General features: G+C 41.7%; 2 protein-coding genes across 4 annotated transcripts in view; one reads left to right on the top strand and one right to left on the bottom strand.

Moving 5' to 3' along the window:
- The window catches only part of GPC4 (glypican 4), a 116,943-nt gene that overhangs the window by 63,992 nt on the left and 38,555 nt on the right, over positions 1-14,396 (bottom strand). The window lies entirely within an intron of this gene.
- On the top strand, positions 6,013-8,927 carry LOC112649187 (F-box only protein 16-like). Its single transcript, XM_025431308.3, has 2 exons — positions 6,013-6,439; positions 6,545-8,927. The coding sequence occupies exons 1-2, from the start codon at positions 6,098-6,100 to the stop codon at positions 6,944-6,946; spliced, it is 744 nt and encodes a 247-aa protein (XP_025287093.1). The 5' UTR covers positions 6,013-6,097; the 3' UTR covers positions 6,947-8,927.

The following is a 14,396-nucleotide window of genomic DNA, read 5'->3' on the forward strand; positions in this document are numbered from 1 at the left end:
CCACAGAGGACCTGCCACTCAAGGCTCCAGTTTACAACATGGCCCTGGAGAAGGAGCTGACCCACTCTGGTTCCCCCAGAACTAAACCTAATCCTGCAGGCTTTCGTATTTCCCACTACACTTGGAATGCACATACTTGTCCAGGGCCTCTCCACATCCTGAAGCGCATTATGTTCACTTGGGGCAAGGGTTGGAGCTGTAGGCACTCAGAAAGCCCTCCGTGACCTCCCCTATTTTAGCGAGTGAGACACCACACAAGGCTGATTGAGTGAATACATCTCTTGGAAGCAAGTAATTCACTTCTTTAACCCCAGAAGAGGATTTCTGTATCTTTGTTAAGCTTCAGAAAGTAGAAAAGGGTCCGAAGGCACAGAGGGATTAAGGGACTTATCCAAGGGCATCTAATACAGCGCAGGAATCAGTTTCCTAGCTCCAAGGCCACTAAACCACATGCCATCATAATAAGCACATAAATCTGATTGCAAAACACCTACTCTCCACTGTTTGGACATTTCTGTACAGCTCGGGTCTTATGGTGTTCCTGAGGCTGGTGATATTTGATCACTGGGCACAAAACCTAATTCGTACCTTAGCCTACAGCACTGTAACCAGTTTAAAAAAAAAAAACAAAATGGAAAAAAAAAAAACAAAATGCACAAATCCAAAAGAGAGTGCTTCTTTACTACTCTTTATAAACCTCTTCCCGGGGAGTAAGAAGGTTTATAAAGAATAAAAGATTCGCTACCAGTCGTTTCAAAACCAAAAACATTGGCAGGCCCTGAAACACACTTGCATACTGTGCATTCAACTTTCACACACAAGTTACATGAAGGGAGGCAGATATTTGTGAGTCCACAGGAGTCCTACTAGGGTGTGAGCCCCAACTCTTTCTGCATCTGCTTGCGTACCAGGATAATATGAAGGGATGCTCATAATGATGGCCCTGATGTGCGATCAGAATCATACTCAATTCTATTCTGTAAGATTCTTTTTTAGACATCAGTATATATGGCTTTCTTGCCTCTTTGAGAAGCACTGTCCCAACATAGGCAGAACCTGCTCAGCCAGGAGATCTGCCTGATGGTACTTCATTCAACAACGTAAGGCTAACTTACCTCTAGCCAAGAATTTAAAGTTCTCTCAACTTTTTTGAAGCAAAACTAGTTCAAATAATTTTTAACTCTCAAGTTCTTTTCTCGAATATCCCATTTCTTTTATTTTATTTATTTATTCATGAAGGACACAGAGACCGAGAGAGAGGCAGAGACACGGGCAGAGGGAGAAGCAGGCTCCATGCAGGGAGCCCGACGTGGGACTTGACCCCAGGTCTCCAGGATCACACCCTAGGCTGAAAAGGCTACACCAAACCACTGAGCCACCGGGCCACCCGAATATCCCATTTATTGTCCTCAGGGTGACCATAAATGATACTCCACAGCAAGACACATTTGAGAGGGAAAGGAGGCCCTATTAACCATCAGGCTGGGATAATAGGTGTGAGCCTGAACCACGCCCGGCAAACCAGAGCAGTGAGCCCCTCCCTCTCTTACCTATACTGTTTCAAGTATCTTCTGCTGAGATTCTTTTTCTTTTTTTAAAGATTTTATTTATTTATCAATGACAGACACAGAGAGAGAGAGAGAGAGGGGCAGGCAGAGACACAGGCAGAGGGAGAAGCAGGCTCCATGCAGGGAGTCCAACGTGGGACTCAATCCCAGGTCTCCAGGATCACACCCTGGGTTGAAGGTGGCACTAAACTGCTGAGCCAACTGGGCTGCCCTGCTGAGATTCTTTCAAATAAAAAGGGTAAAAAAAAAAAAAAATGTAACTGCTAAACTCCTTGCCATCTCTTCCAACTGTGAATCATCTTGAAACAGAGCTAGAGATTAACTGGATGTGCTTGGTTTTTTTTTCCTGACAGCATACAAAGTCTTAATTTCACTTCAATTATCAGGATGACCAACGTAAGCATATTTTCCAGTACTCCCGACATACAAAGTGACTAGAGACTGCATTCCTTCCATCCTCCACACCAAAGTCTAAGGGAATGTTTTTGATTCATGAAAGGGCTGTTAATAAAATCAGCTTTCAGGGGTGCCTGGGTGGCACAGTTGGTTAAGGGTCTGCCTTGGTCTCAGGTCATGATCTCTGGGTCCTGGGATGGAGCCCTGAATCAGGCTCCCTGCTCAGTGGGGAGTCTGCTTCTCCCTCTCCCTCTCTCTTTGCTCCTTCCCCCTGCTCATGCTCTTTCTCTCTCACACACATAAATAAATAAAACCTTTTAAAAAAATCAGCCATCTTTCAACACATTTTATAATCCTTATCATCTAAGTTTTGTTGCTTCATTTACAGCTTCACTTGTAAGATTATTAAGAGCATGGTTATTTTATCACTGAAGAAAACACTGAGAACATTACTTCAATATAATATATTAGGTAACATGTTTTTATACTCGGATGTGGCTTCTTGATTTTGTTCATATATCCAAGAGTAGACCCTACTTTACACATAGGTGTATATATGGAGGATGTCATAAATTATAGTGTCTTATACGCAAAACCAGAGAACTAATTTTATTCCACTTGCAATTCAACAATCATAGAAAACCACATCCTTAATCCCCCCAAGAGGTAGGATGTACAATTAATTTAATCCTTAATAGTGCTATAGGTTTGCTTTCAATCCTGTTACTGTATTCCTTCACGCAATTAAGTGCTCTTGAAAAACTATTATATCACTTAAGTTTGCCTCCTCAGAGAAAGATTATGACCCTCTTATACCCCATGAGGCTTTTGACCATAGTTCCTATTTTTCTTATATTTCTGTTAAGTTACAGTTCTCACAGAACCATCATCATTTACATGAGATAATACAAGTCTGTCTTAAATGATACGAAACTTGTAACCATTAGATAGTGTGAGCTAAGCAAGAAAACCTAATATTATGATGCAGTTGATTTAAAAATGACATGAAAATCTAGTCAAGACTGTCAAAATATTTTTCAAATGCTTCGCTTGCACAGTGACTTATAATGCAGTCACACTCAATTCCCTGGTTTTGCATATCTTAAGGTACTGTAATTTATGACATCTTCCATGTGTAAGGTAGGACTCTGTCCTTGGATATATGAACAAAATCAAGAAGCCACCTCAAAGTAGGGGTGCCAGGGTGGCTTGGTCGTTTAAGCATCTAACTCTTGGGTTTGGCTCAGGTCATGATCTTGGGGTTGTGGGATAGAGCCCCGAGACAGGCTCCAGCCCCGAGTCTGGTTCCATGTTCAGCGCAGTCTGCTTGGAACACTCTCTTTCTCTAATAATTAAATAAAATCTTAAAAAAAGAAGCCATGTCAAAGTATTTTTTAAAAAGTGTTGATCACCCAGTATCATATTTCTTTACATTGAAGTAATTTAATTTTTTCTTAGATGATAAAAGTACTACACTCAATCCACAGAGCTAGTTTCTTCAAAATGAATTTAAATTGAATTAAACACCCTAGTATTTACAAAGCTTTCTTCCCAGGATAAATCATTCTTTCCGCTTACGATATGAATATTTAAATGAGGATTCTTGAACAGTAAGTAATTAGTTAGATGTATAGTACTGGCCATTTAATTATCCTAAGAGATTGGGGAAAGACAAAGTTTGAGAACTGGGATTCAAATAAATCATTTTCATCAGAAAACTATTTAGTGACCTATAAAACATGCAACCAAGGAACCTGGAGTCGAACACTCACAGCCCAGCTGTGACTAATATTACTATTAACAACCCACCATTCAAGAGGCAGATCAAAATAATTAACACTCAACTTGATAAAAAAAAAAGGCCAAATTATTCCCATATGATTGCTTGTAAAATAAGCAAGTTATGTCAACTAGTTGATTACTTAGTTAAAAATGAAAGTTGACAAGGTAGATTGAGTGGAGGTGGGAGGTCAGGTCTCTCAAGCCAGTACGTATGAAAATAAAATTTCAAAGTCAAGTGTCTTCTTACCAAATGCTTTAAAACAAAAACAGAAGAGCTCCTCAAAACCCACCCACATCGCTCCCAAAATAAGCTTTTGCCCTGAGAATAGAGGATATGCAATCTGAGGATTTTGTTCACCTCAGCAGCCACAGCAGCAAAATCTGTCCCCCCATTTTTTGGTCAAGTCAACAATCTGTTTTGTCTTTTACTGTTAACCCAAAACAAAAGATGGTTGGAAGGGAGGGAGGAGGGGACTATTTTATAACAGTTGGTTAAGAGCTCCAGCATTGTTTTTATTTGCTGGAAAAAGCAATTTTCTAGGGAACCACTTGAAATAATGCAGCAAACAACATGGAGCACTAGGAAATTCATTACTTTAGCTCATCTGCATCAATTGAGAGCTCCTGTAAAGTTCTTCAGTTTTGTTGTCAATTGGAGCTTATTTTTTCATACCTTCTTTGTTCCAGAGGGACAGTTCCATCATCTCTACTTTTCATCCGAGATCACATTTCCAGGCTTACCCAAGAGATGCTTTAAATGCTCAAGTTGTAATAACCCTTTTTTTCTCCTTGGATATTCTTTGGCCTCCAAAAGCCACTTGCAGATTTAACTAATTTCCCTTCCAAGGATTGAATGACCACTACACTCAATAACTATTTGAGGAACTAGTTCTACATTCAGAAAAATTCCACAGCATTGCTAACCAAAAGAGATGTTCTTTTAAGACGGTAGCTCTTGGAATGGAGTGGGGGGAACTCAAAGCAAAAAGGGAAGTTTCAATTACTTTGTGAAGTGAAGCAGAAAAATTAAGTGAGATCCAAGCAAACTTTATTAGCTATGACAAGCAATCCTTAATGCTTTTGTCTCATGAGTGCTCTGAAACCTTTGCTAAAATATTTGAAAAATTCGTCAAGCTAAGGCATCCCAATGTAGCTGCTGTGTGTCTGGATGTGCGTGTATGTGTGCACTTCCACACATCTGAAATTAGTCTTTAAAAAAGCAAGTTCCCATTCGATGTTTCAGGAGCACGTTAGGAAATGAAGTCAAATCCTAAGCCTTCTTCCTGTTCAAATATAAATGTAATTTGAAACTATGGCAAACTTAAAAACTGTTAATTAGAAGCCTACTTTAATTCTTGACTTTTAGGCCTAGGCTAGCCTCACTATCTCTACTTCTCAGGGTTTGTCATGACCAGTGGAACAAACAAGACAAGGCATAACTACAAACCACTAAGAAGCAATTCAGACTCAGTTACGTTCTTAGGGCAAATATTCAGTTCTTTGAATCACGGTATTCATGATTTTAAGTTACTTCAGTTTCAAGACTGAAACTGTTTACACACACACAAGTGTGCACGCACTTCTACAAATTCTACAAATTCTTCTGCTTTACTCAAATCACTGTTGTCTTCTGGGAAAAGTCAACAGCCTCCTCTGCCCCGATGCTGAAATAAGCTCAGATTTTGTAATCTCAAACTTATCAAATAAAAGCCTGCAGCTATTACTTGTAAAATAAATAAAGCCATCTCTATACACAAGGCTTGTCCTTAATGGCTATATCAATTCTATCAAATGAGTGTATCAATTCTTGGACAGAAAAAAAAGTATGTTTTAGTTGATTTCTCTTTTTCCAAATTGATTAATACAAGGAACTTTAGGCCACTAGACCAGTTACCATGCTTCTCACAGGGAGAGGTGAGTTAATTAACTCACCCAACAGAAACTGAGGCCTTGAGACAAGCAATTTACTTTCCGGGACATTCCAAAAGTCATTGTAATATTGAGTCAAGGGAGCTGCAGGTGATTTCAGAGAAATGCTTGCTGCTCCCACCCTAAATGAGTGGGTTCGTGCCTTCATCCCTGAGCCCAAGTGCCAAGCTACTCCATCCAGACCAGGGCTCTACAGGTTGAAAGATGTTACACAAAACCCAAATTTTGCTTTTAAATTTCAGAAAGTCTTTTTGTTTTGTCATATATACCCAAGGGTATATGTTAAGGGTAATCATAACATGCCAGTATTCATTTTCTAGAAAGAAATCTCCTGACCGGGCAACACCAGCGCTTGAGGCTTGAAGAGGGAGGTGAGCTGAAAGAGGTATGATTTTTCTTATGGAAGGATATTCAGTTATTTTATGATGGCATTTGCACCTCCAAAATGCATAGATGGTCCCAAAATGCAGACAAAGATGAGTACCTGGACACCCCTAAACCATCAGCTTTTGAATGATCGGGTATTTGAAGAAAGAAGAGCTCTGCTTGGAAAATGGTTTGACAAATGGACAGACTCTCAACGGAGAAGAATCTTGACAGGCCTGTTAGAACGTTGCTCCCTGTCACAGCAGAAGTTCTGCTGTCAAAAGCTTCAGGAAAAAATTCCAGCAGAAGCTCTGGATTTTACTACCAAGCTTCCAAGGGTGTTATCTTTATACATCTTTTCTTTCCTGGACCCCCGAAGCCTATGTCGTTGTGCACAGGTGAGCTGGCATTGGAAGAACTTAACAGAGTTGGATCAGCTCTGGATGCTCAAATGTCTACGATTTAACTGGTACATCAATTTTTCTCCAACTCCCTTTGAGCAGGGTATATGGAAGAAGCACTACATTCAAATGGTAAAAGAACTTCATGTTACCAAGCCTAAGACGCCTCCAAAAGATGGGTTTTCCATTGCCAATGTTCAACCAGTTACAAGCAGGTCTCCAGGGGAAAAGCAGTCTCCTGCATCAGCTTTCCGGTCCTCTTCCTCTTTGAGGAAGAAGACTCACGCAGCGGAGAAAGAACTCCCACCCTGGCGATCCTCTGATAAGCACCCAACTGATATCATTCGCTTCAATTATCTGGACAACTGTGACCCCATTGAGCAAATCTGGCAAGGGAGGAGGAAAAGACATGAAATGAACCCAGATTTCAGTCGACAGTCACGTGATAAGAAAAATAAATTGCAGGACAGATCTAGGCTAAGAAAAGCGCAGTCACTGGCTTGAGAAGATTAAATGAAATAATGTCACCTGAGTGGCTCAGTCAGTTCAGCATCCGACTCTTGATCTCAGGTCATGATCTCAGGGTGTTGAGTTCAAGCTCTGAGTCGGGCTCCATGCTGGGTGTAAAGCCTACTTAAAAAAAATCTAAAAATTTCCCCGAATAGCCAGGGGAATATTAAAAAACAAAACCCAGAGCCAGGGACATCACAATGCCAGATTTCAGGTTATACTACAAAGCTGTGATCATCAAGACAGTGTGGTACTGGCACAAAAACAGACCCATAGATCAATGGAACAGAATAGAGAATCCAGAAATGGGTCCTCAACTCTATGGTCAACTAATATTCGACAAAGCAGGAAAGACCATCCACTGGAAAAAAGTCTCTTAAATAAATGGTTCTGGGAAAATTGGACAGCCACATGCAGAAGAATGAAACTAGACCACTCTCTTACACCATACACAAAGATACACTCAAAATGGATGAAAGATCTAAATGTGAGACAAGAATCCATCAAAATCCTAGAGGAGAACACAGGCAACACCCTTTTTTGAACTTGGCCACAGCAACTTCTTGCAAGATACATCTGTGAAGGCAAGGGAAACAAAAGCAAAAATGAATTATTGGGACTTAAGATAAAAAGCTTCTGCACAGGGATCCCTGGGTGGCGCAGCGGTTTAGCGCCTGCCTTTGGCCCAGGGCGCGATCCTGGAGACCCGGGATCGAATCCCACGTCAGGCTCCCGGTGCATGGAGACTGCTTCTCCCTCTGCCTGTGTCTCTGCCTCTCTCTCTCTCTGTGACTGTCATAAATAAATAAAAATTAAAAAAAAAAGCTTCTGCACAGCAAAGGAAACAGTAAACAAAACTAAAAGACAACCTACAGAATGGGAGAAGATATTTGCAAATGACATATCAGATAAAGGGCTAGTAGTATCCAAGATCTATAGAGAACTTATTAGGGACACCTGGGTAGCTCAGTGGTTGAGCGTCTGCCTTCAGCCCAGGACATGATCCTGGAGTCCGGGATCAAGTCCCACATCGAGCTCCCTGCATGGAGTCTGCTTCTCCCTCTGCCTGTGTCTCTGCCTCTCTCTGTGTGTCTCTCATGAGTGAATAAACAAAATCTTAAAAAAAAAAAGAACTTATTAAACTCAACAGCAAAGAAATAAACAATCCAATTATGAAATGGGCAAAAGACATGAACAGAAATTTCACAGAGGAAGACATAGACATGGCCAACAACCACATGAGAAAATGCTCCGCATCACTTGCCATCAGGAAAATACAAATCAAAACCACAAATACCACCTCACACCAGTGAGAATGGTGAAAGTTAACAAGACAGGAAACAACAAATGTTGGAGAGGATGTGGAGAAAGGGGAACCCCTCTTGCACAATTGGTGGGAATGTGAACTGGTACAGCCACTCTGGAAAACTGTGTGGAGGTTCCTCAAAGAGTTAAAAATAGAACTGCCCTATGACCCAGCAATTGTACTGCTGGGGATTTACCCCAAAGATACAGATGCAATGAAATGGCAGGACACCTGCACCCCAATGTTTATAGCAGCAATGTCCACAATAGCCAAACTGTGGAAGGAGCCTCGGTGTCCATCAAAAGATGAATGGATAAAGAAGATGTGGTCTATGTATACAATGGAATATTACTCAGCCATTAGAAATGACAAATACCCACCATTTGCTTCAATGTGGATGGGACTGGAGGGTATTATGCTGGGTGAAGTAAGTTAATCGGAGAAGGACAAACATTATATGGTCTCGTTCATTTGGGGAATATAAAAAATTAGTGAAAGGGAATAAAGGGGAAAGGAAAGAAAATGAGTGGAAATATCAGTAAGGATGACAGAACATGAGAGACTCCTAACTCTGGGAAACAAACAAGGAGTGTAAATGTCAGTGAGGGTGACAAAACATGAGAGACCTAACTCTGGGAAATGAACAAGGGGTAGTGGAAGGGGAAGTGGGTGGGTGGTTGGGGTGACTGGGTGATGGGCACTGAGGGGGCACTTGGTGGGATGAGCACTGAGTGTTATGCTGTATGTTAGCAAATTGAACACCAATAACAAAAATAATTTTAAAAAATTAAAAATTTAACACATTAAAAAAAGAAATAATAAAAAAAAAAAAAAAAAAAGAAATCTCCTGACCACTCTAAAGTTTAACACTTAGAGCCCACTCTCCAACCATCTACACTTATGACCAAGTGCCCCCCTGCCCAATACAATCAGCTTCAGTGTTGCTTCTGGCAATCCCAAGTCTGAGATGCTCACAGAGAAAACACCAGAAAATGCATTTTCTGGTTCAATAATAACATTTAGTGACTAGCTCACTCAGAATTCTTCCAGTTTTTAACATTTTTTGGAAATGATTAAAATTCAAGACACAGGACATAAAGGGGAACGTATCCCCCCACCGCCTCTCTCTCCCCCTCACACACACATACACACCCCAAAGGTAAATTTTAAGTTTTCCTAAAAAGCATAATACAGTAAGATTTCTGCTCTATTGCCAAATGTCAGAGAAAAATAACTATGGTCTCCATTTATCGATAAAGAAACCACTACCCCTTCATCTTTCCTGAGGAAGACTGCATTTCTTAAAAATCTGGTTGCTAACAGTTGTCTTTACAAAGTAAGATACCTTGCATCTCCTAAAATATTTCTCTGACCTTCTCTTTTACAATCTACTTAAAAGCTTCTCCTGAAGAAACAAGATCCCAACTCTAGGACAATGCATTATTATTACTTAAAGGTCAGACACCCAGATACGTGTCCCTTATTTTCCTGACATGCAGTTTTGTCTTCTGGACTGTTAAAAATTCTTTACTAAGAAGGAACAGTGAAAGCGATTTTTTCAGAAAAGCTTCTTTCCTAGTTGTATTGTAGCTAAAAAGGGGCCTGAGGGTGGGAGCAGTGAAAATCTAAAGCCTAACATGAGGTAGTTTACACTGATGGGGCTGGAACATTTTTGTTCGGAGCTCCCATGTCTACAGCACACAGTTGGAATGGTGCTCTTGGAAGCAAGCAGTGCCAACTTCTAAAAGAGGATTCTCTCAATTCCCTCCCTTTTCTTATCAAATCCTTTCCCACTAGGCCACAGTCTACTCTTAGAAAGGTCCACCTGCCTCCAGAGCTGAAAGGAGAATAAAATGATAATTCCCTCCTCCCCACCCTATGACTCAAGAGGTTAAGCTCAACTAATACGCATAATTGCCAGACTGGAAGTTTTGCAAAGCCCTTTGATAAGGTCTCTGGTACAAATTAGGAACATTTTAGGCGTTTGCTTAAGAGCAAGCACATGTCTTTTAGGAACTGCCGCACTGCCTGTCACTTTTTGAAAGTTGCCGGGGTATTTTAGATAGCAAGCTTTGAAAGTTCAAAGCAATTTTCAATATTCTGTTCCTGAGTGTGTGGCTTTTAATATCCTATTGTTGGACAACATTAAAACCAAATGACCCAACAAGCTTCACTTGTGAATTTTTGCTGATGCCAGAGGGCAGTGTGTGCTATGTCATGGAAGGCCCTGAACTCCTGGCATGGCACTATTAACATTTTACTGACACTTTCTCAATTCTATACCAGGCCCATGGTGATGGCAATTCAAGGAATCTGAGATAGAAACTGTTCATGCCCACTTATTTTTCTGACTGCAACAGGCATGTACTCAATCGCAAGTAAAAGCATTCCTTACCAGAAGCTCCTCCTCAGATAAAGCACTATGAAGAATCAAAGCAGCTACCCGAAGCACAGATTTCTACAGCATTAGTAGGAAAGAATAAACATAACTGGTCCGGGATCCCTGGGTAGCGCAGCGGTTTAGCGCCTGCCTTTGGCCCAGGGCGCGATTCTGGAGACCCGAGATTGAATCCCACGTCGGGCTCCCGGTGCATGGAGCCTGCTTCTCCCTCTGCCTGTGTCTCTGCCTCTCTCTCTCTGTGACTATCATAAAAAAAAAAAAACCATAACTGGTCCTCCAAACCTACTTTTTTTCCCCTGAATGCTTACTTCACAGAGTATCATGGTGTTGGCTCCTGGATAGGAAAACTCACAAGAAACATAATAAGAGATGAGTACATTTATAGTAAGAGATGAGTCCATTTCTGATCAGTACCCAAAATGGGATACAACCTGAATGTATGGTGATACCCATTTTACATGCTACTTTTTAAAATTATTCTATTTAAAAGAAAAGCACCCCAAAAAGCACAAAAAAAGAGGAAAGCACAAAAGTAAAAATGAGCTCAATTAGCTAACAATGACAGGTATGTGTCAAAATGCTAGGGTAATTCTGGGGCATCTGGCTCTTGGTTTCAGCTCAGGTCGTGATCAGGGTCATGGGATGGAGTCCTGCATTGGGCTCTGCACTCAGTGCACAGTCTACTTAAGACTCTCTGCCCCTCTCTTCCTGTAAGCCCTCTCTAACATAAATAAATAAAATCTTTAGGGATGCCTGCGTGGCTCAGTGGTTGAGTGTCTACCTTTGGCTCAGGGCATGATCCCGGGGTCCTGGGATCAAGTCCTGCACTGGGCTCCCCTCAGGGAGCCTGCTTCTCCCTCTGCCGGTGTTTCTGCCTTTCTCTCTCATGAATAAATAAATAAAATCTTTAAAAAAAAAGGCTAGGACAATTTAATCTCCATTAATATCAGCAAGTAAATTCACTCACTCGGTGAATGCTGTGTGCCTATTATGTGGCAGACAGACATTAGCCCTGGAACTCGGGTTACAAAGTCCCTGCCCTGAGGAAGCTTCCAGTCAGGGGGTTTCCCATCACCAGGGTTTAGGGGCAAAGAGTAAGCAGTCATCTGACAAAAATGAGGTTGCCGGAAGTCAGACAGAGAGGAAATTCACACAGAGGTCCTCCAAGGGCCCATTCTGGAAGTCTCTGGCATAGGAATGGCAGTACAGAATACACTCATCTCCCAGTTTATTTGTCTCTAAAGCAGTCAGTGGCAGGTCTGGCCAACGAGGAAGGATGGGCAAAACTCAGGAAGGCTACCATCAAGCTGAGTGAGTGGGCAGCCAAATGACACCTTCCTTTATGGGGACAGGACTGCAGACTGGGCCCCAAGACATCAATCTGTGCACAGAAAGCAGCTGCCGAGGCCTGGGAGAGGAGGCAAGATACAAGGTTTCTTCTTGGGGTGACAAAAATGTCCTCAGCAGACTGTGGTGATAGCCACACAACTCCGGAAACATATGAAAACCGCTGAATTGTACACTTGGAGTGAGTTTTGTAGTATATGGCTTCTACTCCAATAAAGCTGGGAAAGAAAAAGCCAGCTATCTATCATACTGTCACGGCTGCAAGTGTCTGACATCACGGGAAGGGGTTAAGAGAAACCAAACCTCCCCCTATAGCCTCTAAGGAGAAAAGCCCTACTCTATATCCAAAAGGGTCATTTGATTGTGCCCAGACTACCATGCTGTTCTAAAACTCAGGAAGACTATGGAATAGACTTTCTGCAGAAGGGTGGGGGAGAAAGAAAAAAGAAAAAAGAAAAAGGCACAGGAAGGGAGAAGCCCAGTGGGAGAAATAGCCTAAAGGTGCAAGGTAGTTGGGGAAAGACAAAAAAAAAAAGAAAATGTGCAAAGTCACAAAGAGTCTGGCCAGGGTGAACGGAGCTTCTTTGATCATGGAAATCTTTAAAAGCTTAAGAGTACCCAAAATTGGGAGGTGAAGGGGGTGAAGGGTAAAGGAAAGCAAACCTACAGTTGGTTACACATGTTGGGAGGAAACAAGGCCCAGCAAGTCAATCTGCCTCTAGGACCTTGAGAACAAATCAGTGACCCTTCTTGGGCTTCCACTTCCAGTCTTCAAACGCACTGTGATTCCTAATTATGCTCAAATCCTTTCTCATTAATCAAGCAGAGCCCTTAAAGAACCAGGAGCTCTTCATGGCAGGGCTATCAGATTCCACTCTAAGTTCCCCACACAAAAATTTACTAAGAAAGTCACTCAACAGGTATATGGATGGCATATAAATGGACTAGCATTTCACAGGAGATATCAAAACCCTCTGAGTAGCCCATAGGGTTTTAAGACCTTGGCAAAACCTTTGACAAACCTTGTTGGTTTAGGCTGTAAAAAGTCCCCAGGAACCTGCAGGTTTGTTATGAAACTGTTGCAGCCTATTACGAGACTGTGTATTTTTTGCTGCCTGGTTGGCCAATATCATCTAAAACAAGTAATATAAACACTTCCACTTCCACATACTGCATAATAAAGTATCTTCAAAGCTTCTGACCATTTCAGACCTCAATTTGTAAATATCATCTATCATGCATGACAAAGTATCTCACAGGATTAATACTATCATTGAAACCCTGCCAACATTTGTGTATTGTGGGATTACAGAAACTGAACTACCCACCCCTGGTATGTGTATATGTAGTAGTCCACAGCTTTCTGCTTGTTAATGTGTCCTCAAGGAAATAATTTTAATGGAAGCACTTCATAGTAAAGTTCTCCCCAAGTACCAAAAGAAACATGGTAACAAGCTGGATAAAGGCATTTTTTGTAGATTTATACCAAAAGGCAGCTTAAGGAAAAAGCCAAAAAAAAAATCTGTTCATCTATTATAGTGTCCAGATTCTCAAAAACAATTTGTTCATAGTCATTGAAAAAATAGGATTTTTTAAAGGTAAAAGCCACTGACACTAAAAAAAGAAAGCTTAATAGGAAACCACTTTACAGCTGAGGCAATTTCCATTTCTTAAGAATATTAACTGCAGAAACTACAAGTAGTTACACATTCTTGAAAATGGCCCACTTGTACTTGGGAATACCACAGCCCTTGGCCCCTTGGCGATCCAATTCTCAAGCTCTGTTCAGGAGAGCAAAGCCTTCCTGCTTTCTTTTTCTTTACAACCCATGAAAAGCAGACTCCCCCCCCCCCCCCAAGAATGAGAAATGCTAACCCAGGAAAGTCAGTAGTGGCTCTAACTGGTGCGACTATTAAAAACGAGTGCCTAGATTTGAAGTTTCCTTCATATTGTCCACTGCAACGGTCCTTAAACCATTTTATTGGTCTAGATACTGGTCTAATCCCCTCCATAGCTGCAGGGGATTACGCCCGTAGGGTTTGCAACAGTAAAAAAACTTTTAGGAAGGGAGAGAAGAATGTTAACTTGCAACAAGACAGAGAGAAATGGCCCCTCTTCAAATTTCCCAGCACAGCTTTGAGAGCTGTCCTATAGCCAAGTCTCCCCGGGGTTCTCCTAATCCTCGGCAGCCACTGAAGAGAGCCAGGATGAAACTTTTTTCTGAACAAAGAGAACTGAAAAGGGCCAAGTCTCAAAGTCACAGGCTCCCAGCTCGCCACTGGCTCAAAGCCAAGGAGCAGCCCGCGTGCTCAGGCCAGCGGCCCTGCAGCTGATGGACAGACAGCAGGCCGGGGAGGGCTGGGCGGACAGGGGAGGCCACAAATCAGTCT

This window comes from Canis lupus, chromosome X, assembly GCF_003254725.2.
Source record: "Canis lupus dingo isolate Sandy chromosome X, ASM325472v2, whole genome shotgun sequence".
In the NCBI taxonomy this organism is placed as follows: domain Eukaryota; kingdom Metazoa; phylum Chordata; class Mammalia; order Carnivora; family Canidae; genus Canis; species Canis lupus.

Excerpts from the sequence above, each read along its gene's own strand:
- LOC112649187 (XM_025431308.3), top strand. The coding sequence starts at position 6,098 with ATGATGGCATTTGCACCTCCAAAATGCATAGATGGTCCCAAAATGCAG. Across the intron at positions 6,440-6,544 it reads GCCTATGTCGTTGTGCACAG|GGTATATGGAAGAAGCACTA; the intron begins GTGAGCTGGCAT and ends CCCTTTGAGCAG.